Here is an 18,687-nt window from a genome sequence, read left to right as displayed (position 1 = left end):
TAAAGTCAAACAGGGGGGAGAGGAAAATCTCCGTCTTTCAATCTTTGTCCTGGAATCGGCTGTCTTCTTTCCGTGAACAGAGACGAAGTCCTTCGGTGCGGCGAGGTCCAGTGTCTTCTCCGTGGAGCACTTGGGTGGCTCCCGCGTTGAATCCCGTCTTGCGATCTGCAAGTCTTCCTTTTTATTACTTGGAGCTTTCTCCCCTCCCTCCTCCCCAACACTCCCTCCCTCGGCATGTGATTTACATGACATCATTGATTAAATGTGTATGTGCTGCGAACAACGCCCTAACTTTCTGGTGTGGACACTCTCACTTCCTTCTTTTGCGGGGCATGTTCGGACATCACCCCACCATCTGTTATGATCTCATCCGTTAAGGTCCCCTAAGGTCCCTATCCTGCTTACATCAGCTCTTTCCACACACACACACAGACTTTACTTCTTACTCAGTTATACATTTGTTAAATCACTTCATTATCATTATGTTATACATACATGCTTTAAAATGATTACTTATTATATGCTTTGTGTCCCCTTATCCTACTTTCATATCGAACTGTATTCCTTGATTTAAGGCAGCTTTCCTGGGATCTCAATCCTCTTTTTTGACACCGTGCTCGGCCATCCAGGGTGAAGGGCCACTCTATCAGGAGTGTCTCCACGTCATGGGCAGCCCTGAGAGGTGTGCCTGTGGAGGATATATGTGCTGCGGCCTCATGGGCATCATCGAGCACATTCACCAAATACTACAGAGTCAACGTTGCCACCCCTCAACCACTGGGGAGGGTTCTTTGGCCAATTTCCTCTGCCGGAGCTATACGAGGTAGTTACTGTGATTCCTCGTGACTCTGTTGATATAAGTCATCCAGTGTTAAGCACTGCCTCTGGCAGTCAGTAAGGATGAAATAGAACGAAAGTTGTGAATGTAACTACGGTTCTATGAATCCTGGATGACCGCCAGAGTTCTTGGTCACTCGGAATCCCCTGAACACGCAAGAAGATTCCGTAGGACTGATCTCAGGATGACACCGGAACTTATAGATGACGGGGGTCATCCGAGGACACAGGTGACTTTGTTGATATAAAGACTCGACCTGCGCATGCACGAGACAGAAGATATCCAGTGTTAAGCACTGCCTCTGGTGGTCAGTAAGGATTCATAGAACCGTAGTTACATTCGTAACTTTCGAATTAATGAAATATAGAAATAAAATTAACATTGTATTACATGCCCCGTCCTCAGGCCAGGATCTACTTTTTCAAGTTATATCTGAGGAACACACATAATCTGTGTGTATTAGGGGAGGGGCTCAAAGTGCAACAAAGTGTCCAACTCCCCTAGTTGACATTACAAGTACATCGTCATGCCATTTGGTCTAACCATTGCCCCTGCTGTCTTCCAGGTGCTGGTCAACGACGTCTTCTGATACTTGACTAACATCTGTGTTTTTGTTTACCTGTATGACATTTTCATCTTAAGGTCCAAGCAATGTGACATGTGTTCGTTCTGGAGAACAAACTCTTCCTCAAAGGTGAAGAAATGTCAGTTTCCCGTCTTGGAGGTGTCTTTCCTGGAGTTCATCGTCAGGCTCAAGGCAGTTTAGGCACTGATCAGGCAGAGCAAGATTTATTTATATTGTTAATACTGATAACTTAACTTGTCTGCAAATTGGCATCAGAGCTTTTGATACTTTTCGCCACAGAAAATGATCTTTTAACTTGTCAATAATCATTAGGTAATAATCATTTCAATAAAGGAAAAAATAACACAATCATTGCAAAGTTGTATGCTTTATTGTCATTGCAGTGCATCGCATTTCCAATTTTGCATCATTTATGTGTTTACCCATATCACCTTGCTTGATTTCTCTCTGTTTGCAAGAGGATTTAAAGATGCAAATGATTCACTTAAATAATAAGTAAAAAATAAAGTACCAGTCTTGTTGAAGCTACTTCAACAACATAAAGAGAAAAAAAATGTAAATGATCATATACTGTATGTTAGTTTACATACTCAGAATAAATGAATTAATGATGATGAATGGTTGTTGAATTCAGTCACCCGATGACATTTGTAAAAAAAAAAAAAAAAGTCTCTAAAGCTGGATAAATCTGCTCTTTATTTACCAGTTACAACAACTCGACAAAGGTTCTGAGCTAAAACATAAAATGAAGAGCCGACTCTTGAAACTCTTTTTCATATTTTGTCCTTTGTTCTATCAGCACTTAGTTGGCTGTTGAAGTAGCAACAACAAACTTTTCCATCATATTATTCACTCTACATCCATATCTACATTATGTTGGCATCACAGGAGTCACGCTGCAGTATCTGAAGTGTGACAATGAGTTTAATAGATCTCCTAAACCAGGGGTAGAAAAAAGCATATACCATTGGATTTAGACAGGAGTTACAATAAAGTAGCCAGACCCCAAAAATTGAAAACGCCACACTGGTTGACATCTCCTGGCTCGCAAAAGACGGATAAAAGTAAGGACAGAAACATATTAGAAACACAACCACAACAACGCCAAGAGTCCTGGCTGCTTTTCTCTCAGATTTCTTAGCGGTAACTGTAACAGAACCCCGGAGTGTAACAGCTGCAATATGAGACCTCATGGCTCGAGCCTGAGACACAGCCACCACAAACACTCTCATGTACAGAACTATGATGACAAAAATGGGGCCTACAAAGGTCATCGACACATCAACAGCTCCTGTTATGAAGTCGATTACAACCACACACTCTCCATAGCAGGAACTATATCTATCTGGTTGTGTCAGGAAGTCTATTAGTATCAAAACATTATAGAAAACAGAAGAAATCCAACACAGGCAAATGCAGATTTTAACTCTTTTCTGAGTCACTTTGGTGGGGTAACACAAAGGGTCGCAAATGGCCACATATCGGTCAACCGATATGAGCACCATGTTTCCTACTGAGGCAGATGTAAGGATGAAAGAGGCGTAGTAAAACAGTCCACATATCGTGTTCCCCAAAAACCAGCAGCCCCCTAAAAGGAGGATTTGAAACGGCATCAGCAGGAGGCCGACGAGGAAGTCTGAGACAGCCAGGGAGAGGAGGAGGAGGTTGGTGGGGCTGTGGAGCTGCCTGGAGAGGAAGAATATCATCACTGAACATATTATTATCTGCAGCAATTGTAGAAGTCATGAGAACATTGTAATCTGTAAAAATATGAATAGTCAAATGAATTAAATATGACCAAATACAATCTATATAGAACATGTAGTAGTATTTTTCAAATAAGCAAAGATTGATAGCACATATGGCTCCTTGTATCTTAACTTGGAAACATAAAGTTTTCTATAAATTGTACATTTCTAGGTTAGACAGCATGCAGCAGCTTAGATTCCAACATTAATATCCTTAATGCATTCACACACAGTTATAGTTGTAAGAGTACTATGAGACATATACTTTTTGCTGAATCCAACACATTTAAATTGTTTGAACATCTCATCACAAAAAGTTATTTTCATAAACTGCATTAATGTAACAATATATCTATTGTCCCAACTCTTGTAAAATGAAGTGCTTGATATTGAGGTGAACAATATTCTACGATATGTTTGTAAGCTTTTCTTTATGCCTGAAGTGGGAGATAGAGATGATGACCAGCAAGTTGAGAGCCACAGTGAGCAGAGACATGCAAGACAGAAGGACGTAAAGGAATATGCTCTCAGCACGATGCTGCATTGGCTTCTTGCAGGAGGTGTTGAGTAGTTGTGGAAAGCAAAGTTCAGCTCCTTCCAGTGTCTCCATCATCAGAGAGAGAAAAGTAGGCAAGAGGCTGCTGAGCTCTGGCAGCTTTGTGACCCAAGTTCTCAGTCATGAAGCCAATAGTATCTCACTCCTCCCACTATTCCCATGACCGAAAAAAACCAAGAGTGATTGAGCCCCTTAGTAATGGCTTGCCTGCAGAATTACTAGCATCATCAGCGCTAGTCCGTGTAATGGGAGTTACTGTTTACATCCCCGTTGACAATGTAGGGACCCAGGGTGTGTTCTCACTGTTCTAGGTACCCACCTGGTGAGCCTACCCGCAGGTCTTGAGGAGAGGGAAGTCTCAGCCACAGTTTCATCCCAGACTGTATTGAGGCAGCTGATCTAACAGCACTTATCGAGCCGGAGCAGTGTCAGGTCAGGTCCTTACTGCAAAAGTTCAGTGGTGTCTTTTCTGCCCATGAGATGTAGGTTGCACTCTTTCCCTTTGATATTCCTTTAGTGGATTGGGTACTTCAAAGATATAGGCACATCACTCCTTCAGAGTATGAGGCAGTGGAGACCCACAACCACCAGCTCCTTGAGGCACAGGTTATCAGGGAAACTAGTAGCCCCTTTGACTCCCTCACTGTACTGGTAAAAAATATTGATGGCTCTTGAACTCTTGAACAGCAAGAACTGCAAGGATGCATTTTCATTCCTCCGTATTGAAGAGTCCATTAACACCTTTCAGGGGCCCGCTGGTTATTGTAGTTGCAACTTGTTAAAAACCTTCTTCGCCACTTCTTGCAGGATGTAGAGGGTCCTGACTCATGTAGACTACCATGTACAACTCAAATGTCCTATTCTGCAGGCTACACTTCCCATGGTCAGCTATCCAATGATGAGGCTCGTAGTGCGTGAAAAGTAGTTTATGCCACGAAAATAATATGATGGTCTATCAAAAACTGACCATCTGCTGAAAATAACTGAAATACAGTCTACAATCTGCGGTCAGAAAAATTGTTGGTCCACATCCTGCTCCATCGAAGCTTAACTTGCACTAATCACACTTAAAGGTTAAATTCAACCCAAAAATATTCCAATAGCAAGACAGTATAAGGAGCTTTCACCTAATATGGCAAAACACACAGCAAAGCACATTCCGCAAAATGACCAATTACCTTAATTAGATTGTATACTAAACATTTTAAAGGGCGTAACACAATTTACTTTTGCAACAAGAATCAAATACAAAAACTGTAAACAATAGATCATGGCTCCTACAGTAATGACTAAAAGAAAGAGATAACAATGAGTTTCCCTCACAGAGTGGCAGGGCATCCCCCCCCTAAAGCGAGGCCCAGGAGGGCAGCTGACTGGCAAGTGGTCAGGCTTATACTGGTGGCCCAGTTGGGCACAACCCGAACAATTAACGGGAGGCTTCAGCATTCATATGCCAATTAGTGAAAGCTGGATGATTATGTTTTTCCAATTACTCTCATTTCTGCTACTATCATGATGCAATGTGCTGGTAAAAATAATATCATCCAAGTAAATTAAGCACAGAGGTTAAAAAAACACAATACTTTTTATTTTATTTGATTGTGACATAAACAATCAGAGAAACATTTGCAGTTATTTGTCAAGGTGAGACTGGAGAACAAAACAATGTTACCAGAGGCATTGGTGAAGACAAACAGCATTATTGTCACAGCAGAATGCCTTGGTTTGTATGAGGTGTTCTCACAGTACTGTGTGTTAGTATACTGTGTTACTTGGACTGGAGGCAAGATTTAAAAGTATCATGTTCCTTTTGTCTACGTGTGTGTGTGTGTGTGTGTGTGTGTGTGTGTGTGTGTGTGTGTGTGTTCCACTATATGTCTCTGCAGCCACGGCAACAGAAACACAGAGTACCAACTCAACCTAGCAACAGGGATTTAACACACACACACACACACACACACACACACACACACACACACACAGGCATACACACAGAGGGCAGTCTTTGTAAGGGGGACAGCAGGTACGTCCAATATTTTTTTCTCTTTATTAATACTTATTTCTGCTGTTAAACATGATCCAAATCAAGAAAATGTGACGGTGAGCTGATAAACTAAATATACCGACACACTAAATCTAAATCTCGCTTCCTGACCGACTTGACTTTATTTCATGCAATCCTTGACCTCCTCACTGCTTCCTTCTAATGTTGGTGATTGAGGTAGTTAAGTTTATTCTGATGTATATCCACTCCGTCAGTCTGAATAAGGACTATATTAAACTTAAAAGCTTGATTATTCATGACTTTCACTGGAAGTCTTTCTCGTGTATACCATGTGCCATCTGCTTTATATCAAGCTGTTGCATAAAGGCAATATTGTCCCTAGCATTGGTGCCAATAGCGTTTCTATTTTCTATCTTAAACTATATCTATACCGAGTGCCTCATTAGAGGTTATTGCTCATCGCAGTCACAGTACAGTATTTACTGCTCTTTTTCTGGATAACAAGATAAAACATCAAGAGTAATAAGCTTTATTCATATAGCTCAACATTCACAAAACAGCTGAATAAGAAGTGCATTTAACTGTAAATCTGTTATGCTCAACATGCATGCATCTTCCTCATTCATTCAGCCATGTCCTTTTATACCCTTATGGTTGCAGTGGGCTGCAGCCTAACCCATCACACACTGGGTGAGAAGAAGCAGGGTACACCTGGAGGGTTACTAGTCTCTCACAGTACCAACACACATTTCAAAGGACTAATTCACACTTACACTCACACCTACTGCCAATTAAGAGCCCTGATCTGACATGCAAATCAAAACCAACACAGACTCAGGGAGAAGAGAAAACTCCACAATAGTTTTGTTTTACCAAATCAAGTCAGTGTCATTCGGAAAGACAACTATCATCATTATTGAAATCTATGGAATGACCTAACTGAGCCCTGTCCTCCTTGACTCGGCCATCCTCCAGGACGATAAGACATTATGAAGGATTTGCCCCTGTCCCTGCTGAGTCGGGGGTGTGGTCGATTTGTCTCACACAAAGGAAACACTGGGAGACATGATGGACGCCTGGACGTCTGCTTCACACCGCAGGTAAACACTCACTTTGTCTTTGTTATGGAATGTATCTGCATTTCATCCTCACATTTATGTCAACCAGCCAACTAAAGGTGCTGAATTCGAAAGTCGGAGCATTTATATAGCAGCAAACAACTATTTGCTATCTAAAGATATAGTGGAGAAATGACTACATAAGCAGAGAATGAAGTCACTCTCTGTAATTCCAGTTTCTCTGTGCTTCGTTTATGTATCCGGTACTGGCTGCACGTGCATGTGAGTCCCAGTGTGTGTGTGTGCAGCACCGGCTAGCTAAAGTCGCTCCTTACTGTCATAGTGCCGGCACGACATGCAGAGGCGTCGCAGAGACGTAACGCCCACCCTTCGGTTCCCCCTCAGGTTAACACTGTTAGCTCTGTTGCTGTTGTTTGCACTGATTGTCCTGTTAGCATCTTTAACTGCTCGGCCAGTCGCCATTTTGAGAGCCGTGTGGAGGCAATCCCTCAATCATTGATAGGTTCTGAATTTGGAATTTAGCACCTTTAACCAGTAAATCTGTTCATCGATCATTTAATCAATCAATTACTTGAATCAATCAATCGTGCCATTCATCATCAATATCATCGTTCCATCAACCAACAGGATTACTACATCTGGAAGTCCCAGCACTCTCTGCTTCGTCTATCCAACAGCGGCCGTCTGCTTGTGGAGGCAGAGTCAGCCCTTCCAAAGACCTACAGCACCCGAAGGGGGCCACTTCTACTGTACTCCCAGGTATCTGTGTGTGTTTACGCAAGTACACGGTACACAACAAATATGTCCAGGCACAGTTAACGAGACAGAAACGAACACCTGGAAACATCATATTGAGCTACATAAACCTTTGACTTACAGAAACCAAGGGCTCTGTTTTCAGGTTGACCTTCTTCTCTCTCCAGCACTTGGTTTCTATGGAAAGCAGTTGTCACTCAGACACCAGAGACAGGAAGCAGAGGGTTGTTCGGCGGTACACTCAACAAGTGGCACAGCAGCTGAGCACCGTCAAGGAGTTATCGGCAGCCATTTTGAGCTGCAGCAACACTCAGGTAAATGCCCTGTCTTACGTCAACAGAGAGGAAGCTTAATTTATATACAGTATATAGTATATGTATATCAGCCTGTTTTAGTTCATTGTTTTGGATTTACAACACATTTATTGTTTGGTCTCAGGGCTCTTATCAACCCTGTTTCCAGCAGCAACAGGACGCCTTTTTCTTCAGCAAACAAGCTAAACTCTTTCTCCTACATGGAACAGTCAACTTTTACTTCTCAGTCCTTCTACAAATGTCTCCATCCTTTGCTGGCAGACGTGGCACCATGACCATAATGGGATGATAATGTTGCGTCATGACAATGTGTCATGGATGTGAAAAATAGACACTCGTTTGTTAGCTTATTAACTAAAACAACTTCATAAGGCGATAAAATCTCAGACCTGTGCATCTGTCAGAGTGTGTTGGAGTTCTTTGCCTTCTTGTGGCCAAAAATGTACTCATGCAATAATTTCACTTCAGTGTTTGTCTTCCCTCCAGTTCACGACCTCCAGGCCCGGTCCACTCTTCTTTCCTCCTCTTCATCCCCCTCTTGCTCCAGACCTCCTTCATCCCAGTCCTGCATCGCCCACGACGCAGGAGCAGCTCCGTCCAGAGTCGGTTGCCCAGTTGAACCCCCTGTGGCTTCCTGCAAAGAGAAGCACTGTACAACTGGATAATCAACCTGAAGGTAAAAGATGGACAGATGGACAGATGGGTTGATACAAACTGATATAAGTGGTGATACAAAGTCCAAAACAGAAACTCTCTTAAGTGCTGTTGTGAGTAAGGTAAACAGAACAAATTTGATATAAAAAACAACCAAATATGCAGCATGAACAGCAAAAAATCTACAAACGTTGCTTTTATTTACATTACTGTTTGCTTCTTACTGAAATGAAACTAACCAAGTGCACGAGTCAAACTTGTTGTATGCTACCCAGTATGCTTAGATCCTGAAAGCGTCTCTGCAGATAAAGAGGAGGAGCAGGGCAGCAGGAAGAGGGTCAGGCTGGATCTGTTCCTCCAGATACCCTGCACCTCCAGGACTCCAACTACACAGATGGAGCCTCATCCCTGGGTACACTATGTAGCAGTGACCCCTGAGGAACCAGAAGGATCTCAGGTGACATGCTACTGACTAAAGTTATATCTATAGACATGTGTGAATGCCCTTTTATCTTTTGAAATGTATGTATAACTGTTTTAATGATGCTATGATGTTTAATTTATTGTCCAAATGTCTTTCCTACCAACTGCAGAGTGTAGACATTGGTCTGCAGCACACTGAAATAAAACACCACATTATGGGAGGAGAGCTCCATCATCCAGACATGAACTGGGTCCAAGACATGGCAGATGATGAAGGCTGTTCCATTCAAGACAGTGGAATGACCAGTGATGAAGGCAACTATGAAAGACCGATAAGTGGGAACAGACACGGGAGGAGAGGTGTGTGTCTTGAAAGCAAAAATGTATGTCCCAAGCCAATGTGAATGAATGTAAGTCAAAGAGATGTCCTGCAATGCTAACAAGTTATCTGCATCTACTCATCTTCCTCTTCAGTATGTGTCAATTAAAAACTGCACTCTTCTCTAGTCAGACTATGTGGAGCATGGACCAAACCTTTTCCTCTGCAGTTGATAACCATGATGCTCTGTTTGCCTTCCCCGCACACAGGCCTCCTTCCTCCTCTGACACTGGGACATTCAATCTGTAATGGACCCTGTTGGGAGAGACAAGATGGGGTAAGACAGTAGTTTATACCACTGTCAGGCCAAAACATTAGTGTATCAGCAGCTCAGGGCTCACCCAGTGTCCAGCAAAACAAGGCAAGCTAGCAGAGGGCGTGATGGTGCTGTTTCAGCCATTTTTGTAGCTTCCTCTTAGAAGACAGAAACATCCCGAACAAGAAAATATAGACAAAGGCAATGTCTCTGCAGGTACAGACACCGCCACACACTTCTAGTGGGTCATAAGTGATGATTGAGAGGGATTTGTTTTTGTATGTGTCTAAAATTGCAAGTATTTGACACATTTTGATTAAATCCAGTGAAAATGTATAATTCCACATGTTTCTTCTCAGAACTCTAGATAGAGGCACCACAAGAAATTATAATTAATTACCTACATCTTTGATACAAACATTTTTAGTTTTATTGGCAGTACTCCATCACTATACTATTGATGTTGTACTGCGACAGTTGACAACTGCACTAATGGAAATAGGCAAAGGTGTGTATGTGCATATTTTTGTATATTCTCATCTCCAGAGTATTAATATTGGTTGTATTGAAATACTGACTGAAATCCTAATTTTCCTCATTTGGCATTATCGTATTTGAGAGCAAAACTTCCAAATAGCAGACACGCCTCTGTTGAATGTTTCAGCTGAGATGGGAGGGTCCCAGCAGTGATGAACACCATGGAAGACGCTTACCTCCCATAGCAGAGAGTCATACGGATCCCCCCGGCTGGGGAATCCAGGCTCAGACCCAACAGGATGCCCGACCAAAGGCAGACAGAGTTGGGTTTCAATCGCAAGAAAATCTGAATAGACTCCATCAGCAGTCTCTGTTTCTTCCTCTGCTGTTTCCAGGGAACGAGGGTAACAAAGACACACTTCTACACTAGGAAGACTACACACACACTGACTCAGTTAAAGGAAAGATTTGCACTGAAGAGACTTTATATACTGCTCTGCACGTCTTTCGTTAAGCAAATGCTGATTGAGCGGCTACGCTTATTCCAATTCTTATTGGGCAATTGCATGCTCATGAATGGAGGAGAGTATTACCCATAAAGTCCAGAAGAGAGCTCCGCCTGTGCTTATAGAACTAGGGTTACAATATTGTAACCTTTTTTAGCGATAATCTGAGCTCTTACTCATCAGTAAGTATTTTTTTAGAACCACGAAAGTTATTGTCATCGTTTTTTCCATTCTTATTAGTCAAAAAATCCCACAATGCAATGTGTCACATCAAATTGAAGCCTAAATGATAGTTACACGACAGTTAGACCTCGCAAATACAGGGAGACATATTTAGTAATAATAACTAATCTCTCCATGAGATAGTGTGTGTTGTGGAATTCGTTTTGATGTAGTGTACTTTGTAAACACGGACATCATAACTATGCTAACCTCATTTGTCGATGTACAGATGCTGTATTCTGATTGATCTCCCTCTGTCTTTCAGAAGAGATAAGTGGACAGCAAAGAGGAGGAGGGGGGAAAACAGAGAGACAATATCATAAAAAAGAGACAGTAGGGCAGGGAGGAGGAGGAGGAGGAGGAGGAGGACTACCCTCTGACAAAGGCTCTATGATTCTGCTGGAACTAGGAGAAGGTAAACCACACACATACTGCACTTTACGCTGCTGTTTAGATTCAGTCATAGATGTCTCTATAAGAGATCCTAGAATTCCATTCCAATAAAGTAGCCTTAATACAAGACAGCACAGAGTATATCGTTTTTAGCGTTAGCTCTGTTTAGATTTTGGTTATTCATGTTTATTATATTTTCTTACCTCTTCATGCGTCCTCATGCTGCTTGTTTTGTGACTCATATGTCTCTTTTCTAAAGATCCTTTAAAATATTTTTAAAGAATGCTGGAGGATTGAACACAGGACCTCACACATGAATAAGCCAAACCTAACCACTGAGCTCCTCTGACAGAAAAATGCTTATTTAATCTATTAACAAATTACTTAATAGCAAACAGTTTTCTGCACATTTTGAGACATCCCTGTGTCACTCAGTGGTGGGATGACCACTGCTACTTCTTAGAGAGTGTATGTTGGGGATCGAACACATAGACGTATTGCATGAAAAGCACAAAGTCCTCTGCGTTACATCCCGAGGGATACACTCCACTTGGAGAATATTTTTTGCAAAAGTTCACCGTGTTCTTCATGTCCATCACACTGTCTTCTCCTCCAGAGCTTCCTCCTCCAGTAGGAGTGTTGGGTTGGGTTGCAAGGCGGAAAGGCCCGGGCAAACAGAGCTCTTTCGTCTTCTTACAGAACCGACTGCCCGACCTCCAGGATCCCTGTGAACCCAGGCACGCTAACAGAGGCGTGGTTAGGGGTGTTCTGCCGCTGGAGCTGAGAGGTATGGGAAGCTAAACTACTGTGGCAACAATTTTTGAAACTGGTCCAGTATTGAGAGAGAACGCTGCAGATGGCATGTCGCTAAACGGGCTACAATGCAATAGCTCGGGTAAACTCCTCACCGTCAATGTACGTCCACTAAAAGTGCTTGTTTCTGCCACTGAACGGCTCAGATTGTTATTATAAGTCTCGCTAACGAGAAATAAAACATTTTTTCTTTACCTTTCACTTGATCTTGTCTGTTTGTTAGTCTGTGTTTTCCTCCGAGAAGTCTCCTTCTGAAATCTCACGTTGCATCCACAAAAATCAGCTAAATATTCAGCCATGACGTTGAACATCTTTTAGATAACACTAAACTATGCAGTCTGTACTCCAACACAACACACTCTGACCTCCTCTCTCCAACTCTCACTCACGTTTCCACCGTTGTCTTCTGGCAACATGACACGATAACAAACAGGCCGCATCAAGTGAAAGGTTAAGAAAAGTCCTTTCCAAAATGTTGTCAGACAAAATCTGAGCCTTTCTACCATGCAGCGTTCTCCTTCCATACTGGACCAAATTAAAGAACCGTTAGACACAAAAACATGGAGGAACAGGGTCCAGGTTAAAGAGCAATTACCATTTAAACGGGAAAGTGACCACCAATGGAGTTAGTAAAAATATATTAACCTATATTTAATATATTTCCATTAAGTTCATGTTTTCAAAATGTTACTATGCATATATGAGTTCACCTCCTTTTTGAGTTGTGTCAGATTTGCAGAACGACAAATCAGTTGGCAGCCTGATCTTGGGTCCTGATGGGGAGATCATACAACTGTCGCTGTACGACAACAGCCAGGACACATCTCACACTGATGGTGACACACGGGAGCAAGGTACACGCAATGAGCCCTCAAAACGTCCTTCTTCCTTCAGGAAATCCAAAAGCTGCGCACTTTATCTTGAGGAGAGACGTGTAGGTTGTAGCTTGTCTTTGTCATGGTTTATGTTACTTGGATGGACTTCCAGTGTCCATTACAAAATAAACTTTGGACAGGTTGAGCAAATGCTGATGTAGCTTGCAACCGGCTTTTTCCAGGTTTGGCTGTCATGCCATTGGGCTTAACTTGGCTCATGCGTATCACTGTTTACATTCGACATAAATCAAGTATTCCTTTTAGTAATAAAAGTAGCCCTGGTTGTGTTTGCTTCCTGCTCTAAGCCTTTGCCTGCTCATTGATGTGTGCAGAGGGAGAGGTGGAGCTGAACACAGATGTTCCTGTGGGCGTCATCCAGCAACATCAGTCCGTGCACAAGGTGATTTGTGATTTTTGACTGTCTTTGTAAAGGCCTAGCTTAGCACGAAGAATTTAGCACAAATTTAAAAATTCTGTTCTCCAACCAGGTCTTGGATCTTCCCAGATTGACAGAGACTGAAGTATGCTCACCAAGCAGCCATACAGACACAGGTAAATCTCTGCTGCTATTTTATCATAATTTGAATTTGAATGAATTTAACCAAACTTTTGGTTTGACGTTCCAGCGGCTGTGTCCAAGAAAAAAACAAAGGGCGCAGAAGCAGCGTCGGAAATGTGGGGAAAGGATGCTAAAAACAATATAAGGATGCCTCCACTAAGGGAGCAGGAAAGGAGGGAGGAGCCAAGAGGAGGCAACACTGAGGCAGAAGAGGAGGACGAAGAGGAAGAGCTGAGCAGCACAGGACAGACTAGCCATTTGTCTGGATCACGTCAGCCAGGGTTGGTGTGATTCATATTTAACTTAATGTATGTACGTTATTTAAGTTCCTTCAGTAGCAGATGACTCAAAAAAATGTAACGTTTGTGATTACACCAAGACTTCTCATATCATTACTGATTTCAAAGACCGAGAATCAAGGTGAGTGTTCCGCCTTTCTTCTTCTGCACCAAAGGTCATTTCACTTTTATCTGGTTAGCTGAGCTGAGTTGCCCAAATTTGTCAAAACTCCTGAATTTGAAGTCCTGTTTCCTAAAGACGAATACAATCAAGTTAAGTTATTAAATACTTTCACGTGTAAAGCAAAAGACCAGCACTTTCAGTGGGAGCTTTTTCTGCGAGTGAATATGTCCCCATATCCCAGTCACACCCCTCAAAAACTGCATGGCAACTCAAGATTCACTCAACCAACATTTAATTTGTCCCTCTGTTGTCGCCGCAGGATAAAGGTTGATCCATTGATATCATTGCGTAGGATTTCTGACCAGTGGAGCTCCTAAATTTCCATCTTGCTAATAGATGGCATTGTGCATGGTTATTTACTGGAAACAATTTGAATTTGTCTGTTTGTCCTAAGAGAAGCAGCTGTTTAAAGATGATGTATCATTTAGCCAGCAGAACATCAGCCCAAATGAAGCAACAACAGAGGGCGCTGTGGACAAAAGGGGGACGAATACGAAAAGGAAGAACGTTGAGGAAGCAACTTCGACAGGGTGAACGATGAATACTCAAAAACTCTTATGAGATTAAAACATAACAGATTCTTGTAAGAACCGTGATTTTTATTTTTTTAAACACATAGAGTAACAAGCAGCACAAACTCACCCATACCCATGTCCTCCACTTATTTAGGGAAAGGGAGATGAAAACAGTGAAAAGTGAAGCATCAGATGGACAGAAGACATCAAGGACGAGGGGGGAAGGAAGACGGCAGAGGCAGAAGACAGGAAGTGATACTCGATCAGTCAGGAGCCAGAAACCAGAGGAGCGGACCAACAGAGAGGCAGCAGAGACTCAGGGCCGATCTGCTCTCCCTTCTGTGGTGAGTGTTAAAGACGTTTGTTGTTTATAAAGCATGTAAAATCAAAAGTGTTAAATACAAATCAAGTACAGACGCCTGTATTTATCTCAAGGAATGCATGAAATGAGATGCCATTCAGGTTTACAATCACTTTCCTGTCTTTCAGAAAAAGAGGATGAAAGACAGGGAAGGAGAAAAAGGAGAAGTCAAGACCAATGAGGAGAGAAACGAGCGAGGAGAAGTAGGGAGGCAGAAGGAGGAGTCTGCAGGGAGGAGGGGGAAGAGAGGAAGCCTGAAGCACAAAGAGTTAGTTGTTGGTAAGAAATCGCAATCATTCAGGCACAATAATTATACGTGACACATCGACTTGGACATTTGTTTTAAATCGTCAACAACTGCCATTTCAAATGGTGAACTCTGGACCTGCGTCAAATACAGCAGTGCGGTCAGTGCTCCTCAGTGTCCGACGACGACGATGTGTGCAACTAACTGCAATGTAAACCCACCCGCGTTATTAGTAGACACTCAGAGCAAGGGCAGGCAGGAGGGGAGGAAGATAGGTCAAACAAACAAAGGACTTTCACTCAGGAGACCGCTGTTCGTGTCCGACACCAAAAGTAAAAGTTGACATTTTGCCGCACATCCGTCGTGTGTCACATTAGTCACATGACTTCTTTGTCACTCGCTAGTCACGTGAGTCGTTAGTCAGTGAAGTTGACGTCAACCACCTTCCTGTTTGTTTCCTTGTTTTTTGGGGAGTTTTTCCTCCACCGATTAGAGGGTCCCGGGACAGAGGATGATTTTAAAGCCCTCTGAGGCATATTTGTGATTTTGGGCTGTACAAAATAAATTACGAAATTATAAATTATAAATAAACCACGCTCTTTTCGTAAACCTACACTGGCTTTGTTGCATCTAGAATAAATTTGTGAGCTCAAAATGTTGACATCTATTTAGAAGTAGTTGCATGTGTTTTCCTTTGCATTCCTGTCTTTTTCGCTTTCCTTCTCTTTTCTCAGAGGACCCTCTAAAGAAAGAGGAGGTGGAAATCAGCCAGGAAATGCAAGAGGGGTCTCACATAACAACCACCAAAAGGCCCTCTGCAACACAAAGTCACAATAACGACACAGAAACAAATCCAGAGGAGGACACGGGGACAGAGCATCTTTCCACCGATGCTGACAAACACAGCAGTGTCCGATCAGTGAGCTCGCTCGGGTCCGCCGCCGCTGCGTCCGGTATCAACCAGAGGAGCTCGAGGAGGTCTGCTGCCTCTTCATGTGAGGAGGGTTCAGTGCCTGCCAGCGCCTTGGGTCTCGCTTCATCGCGTGGCCGCCTGTCGTCATGTTCAACTGTCATGGTGAGGGAGGAACAGCTGACGCTGAACCCAGTGAAGCCGGAGGTTGGTAGGAAGCACACACCTGAATGATAGTTTAACATCATTGATCTGTTCTTCATACTTCAAAATGAACTAATTCCCCTTATTTTAATTAATATGAGTGAGTGTATGTGTGCGTGTTTTAGTTCTACAGGCCCAGGAGGACTCAGGAGGAGGAAGAGGAGGCTGCAGCTCTGCATCTGGTCCAGCGAGCAGAGAAAAGGAGGCAGGAGGTGGAGAGGAAAAGGAGGGAGCGGGAGGAAGAGGAGAGGAAGCAGCAGGATAGGGAACAAACAGAGGAGAAGATGAAGAGCGAGCTGGAGGAAGAGAGGAGGAAGAGGGCTGAGGGTCTCAGGTCCTACTTTTTTTCTTTAACATTATAAAGATTCACTCCGTAAAGTACAGATTCAACTGCAACTTCATGAATATTCAATAAACGTCCCCAGGCTGAAAAAACTGGCGGAGGAGCAGGAGAGGAGGAAGCGCGAGGAAGAGGAGCAGGAGCGAGGAAGAAGGGAACAGGCGCAAAGAGAAAGAGAGAGGAGGAGGCAGGAGGAGAGGAGGCGTCAGATGGAGAGCCTCCAGAGGATGAGAGAGGAGGAAGAACAGAGGAGTAAAGGTGAGAGTGAGAGGAGGAGAAAAAGAGAGAGGAGTGAAAAAGAAAAGGATGAAGAAGAGAAAGCAGGGGGGAAAGAAGAGAGCGGAGGAAGCAGTAGTACAGTTTAATGCAGCTTTTTTTTGACATTTTGCCCCCTCCAGCTGAACTAGAGCGCCTGCGCCTGGAAGAAGAGAGGAGGCAGGAGGAGGAGAGCAAGAAGCTGCAGGAGATGGATGGGGGTGAGAGGATAGAGTACCTCTGTAGGAAGGAGCAGGAGGAGGAGAAGAGGAGGAACAAAGAGGAGGAGCATAAGAGGAGAGAAGAGGAGGCCAGGCTTCAGGCGGAGCTGCTTTCCAGGTATATACATGTGTCTGTCTCTTTAAACTGGGGCTATTATATGTTCATATTATTTTATAAACATTCAGATTTTTCAGAAGAATGTTTCAGAGCAACTTAAAGTAAATGAGCAATAAATTATCCAGCTCTCTCTGTGTGTCTCTCATTCTCTCCTGCAGACAGATGGCGCTGTTGCAGCAGCAGTTGGCCTTTAAAAGGGGTCTCGTGTTGGAGGCTGGAGGTCTGGAGAAAACTCAGGGTATCTCCAGACCGTGGATCTACTCTTATTTCACTCTGTTACAACTACTGGGTCTAAATCCAGCTAAAGCTGAGACCATCACCCCTGACCTTTAACCTCCATTTGAGTACATGATTGACAAGTGGGAAACGTTTTTTGTTTGATGAAATGTTTAACTTATTTTGAAAGATCATTAAATCAAATGGGAGACAAGGATCACATCCATACTCCATCCTGTAGCATTATTGCTTGTCGCAGATTTAATGAGTTAATATCATTAATATGTAACAATTATTAATAAATCAATTATGAATCATAAACCCATGAAACAGTGTAAGAGGATGAAGACAAGTTATGGCACTTAGCTTCAGCTATAAGACACAATTAGTTTAATTAAGCATCAGAATGTAACATTAGATTAGATTTAGGACGTTACCCAATTTTGGAAAACCAGGGACAACTTCAAAATTTCTTGTTATGGTGTGAAGTGACTTCTTATTTCTTATACACTCAAATAAAATGTAGGAGAAAGAAAGTAGGAGTCACCGCAACCACGAGATTTTAATGTGTTTGTGTGTGTGTGTGTGTGTGTGTGTGTGTGTGTGTCAGAGGGATTTATTGAAACAAATTTTCCAGTCACCATGATGTAAAATATAATGTAAATAGCCCACCGTCAGACGTATTTCAATACAGTAATTTCAATAGCATTGGGTTAAACACAAGCCCAGAGGTGATGTAGGCGTATTGTAGTGATTGTCATTAGGTCCTCTACCCTCCCCAGGGGTGAACAGGCGTCAGAGAACAGGGCTGGCTACGGCCACACGTCATACAGCTAATTAGTGTATGATCCAGCAGCGACTGTGTGTGTTGGGATGGGATGCTCCTCTAAGCAAATACCTCACACCTCAGTAAAAATGATCAATAGGCATTTGTAATGCTTGCTGTTAGAATAGCTTTAGTTTTTTAGAGGTTACTTGGATGTGCAAGTTGTTACAGTGGCAGCGGTCAGCAGGTGATTTCCTTCATTATCCTGAAAGAGCAATTAAACTAACTGCACCACGGTGGAGACCGAAACTTGAAATTAAGAAAATAAACAAAAGGCTTTCTACATATTGGTAAAGCATAGTGTCAAGAGAGTGTCACTCAGTTTATGATACTGGTTCCGACATGTGTTCAATAAATTATTTACGGTACCATGAATTCAATTTGAATTCCACTTCTGACAGCTGATGTTTTTAACTAATGTGGTAATGACGAAACTGTGACGAGATAGTCAGTCACAACTAGTTAATTAAGCAATGTGTTTGCACAAATCATTTTTCATTGCGCCACGGGGTTTGCTTCTATAACCATATATATAAATAAAACATATGAATCCTCTTAAAATACTGATATAAA

General features: G+C 42.6%; 2 protein-coding genes across 5 annotated transcripts; one reads left to right on the top strand and one right to left on the bottom strand.

Moving 5' to 3' along the window:
* Positions 1 to 2,290: 2,290 nt before the first annotated feature.
* On the bottom strand, positions 2,291 to 3,782 carry LOC116398028 (trace amine-associated receptor 13c-like). Its single transcript, XM_031874009.1, has 2 exons — positions 3,610 to 3,782; positions 2,291 to 3,110 (listed from the first exon to the last, which is right to left on the bottom strand). The coding sequence occupies exons 1-2, from the start codon at positions 3,780 to 3,782 to the stop codon at positions 2,291 to 2,293; spliced, it is 993 nt and encodes a 330-aa protein (XP_031729869.1).
* Positions 3,783 to 5,694: 1,912 nt separating this feature from the next.
* kiaa2012 (KIAA2012 ortholog) lies at positions 5,695 to 18,628 on the top strand. 4 transcript variants are annotated; one of them, XM_031874027.1, is made up of 23 exons: positions 5,695 to 5,751; positions 6,709 to 6,833; positions 7,440 to 7,571; positions 7,736 to 7,882; positions 8,369 to 8,558; positions 8,842 to 8,993; positions 9,130 to 9,319; positions 9,548 to 9,615; positions 10,259 to 10,475; positions 11,065 to 11,214; positions 11,809 to 11,979; positions 12,737 to 12,859; positions 13,213 to 13,280; positions 13,369 to 13,432; positions 13,507 to 13,720; positions 14,330 to 14,431; positions 14,571 to 14,760; positions 14,906 to 15,056; positions 15,759 to 16,141; positions 16,264 to 16,472; positions 16,564 to 16,736; positions 16,877 to 17,072; positions 17,231 to 18,628. In XM_031874027.1, exons 2-23 carry the CDS (start codon positions 6,723 to 6,725, stop codon positions 17,403 to 17,405), a joined length of 3,576 nt encoding a protein of 1,191 aa, XP_031729887.1. In that variant the 5' UTR covers positions 5,695 to 5,751; positions 6,709 to 6,722; the 3' UTR covers positions 17,406 to 18,628. The 4 variants fall into 4 exon arrangements, with proteins under 4 accessions (XP_031729887.1, XP_031729886.1, XP_031729885.1 ...); XM_031874026.1 differs by having other exon boundaries at positions 12,728 to 12,859; XM_031874025.1 differs by having other exon boundaries at positions 8,812 to 8,993.
* Positions 18,629 to 18,687: the final 59 nt, after the last annotated feature.

Source organism: Anarrhichthys ocellatus, unplaced genomic scaffold (genome assembly GCF_004355925.1).
Source record: "Anarrhichthys ocellatus isolate YVR2014 unplaced genomic scaffold, GSC_Weel_1.0 scaffold77, whole genome shotgun sequence".
NCBI lineage: Eukaryota > Metazoa > Chordata > Actinopteri > Perciformes > Anarhichadidae > Anarrhichthys > Anarrhichthys ocellatus.
The sequence above is the reverse complement of the archived record's forward strand: the minus strand, read 5'-3'. Positions and strand labels throughout refer to the sequence as shown.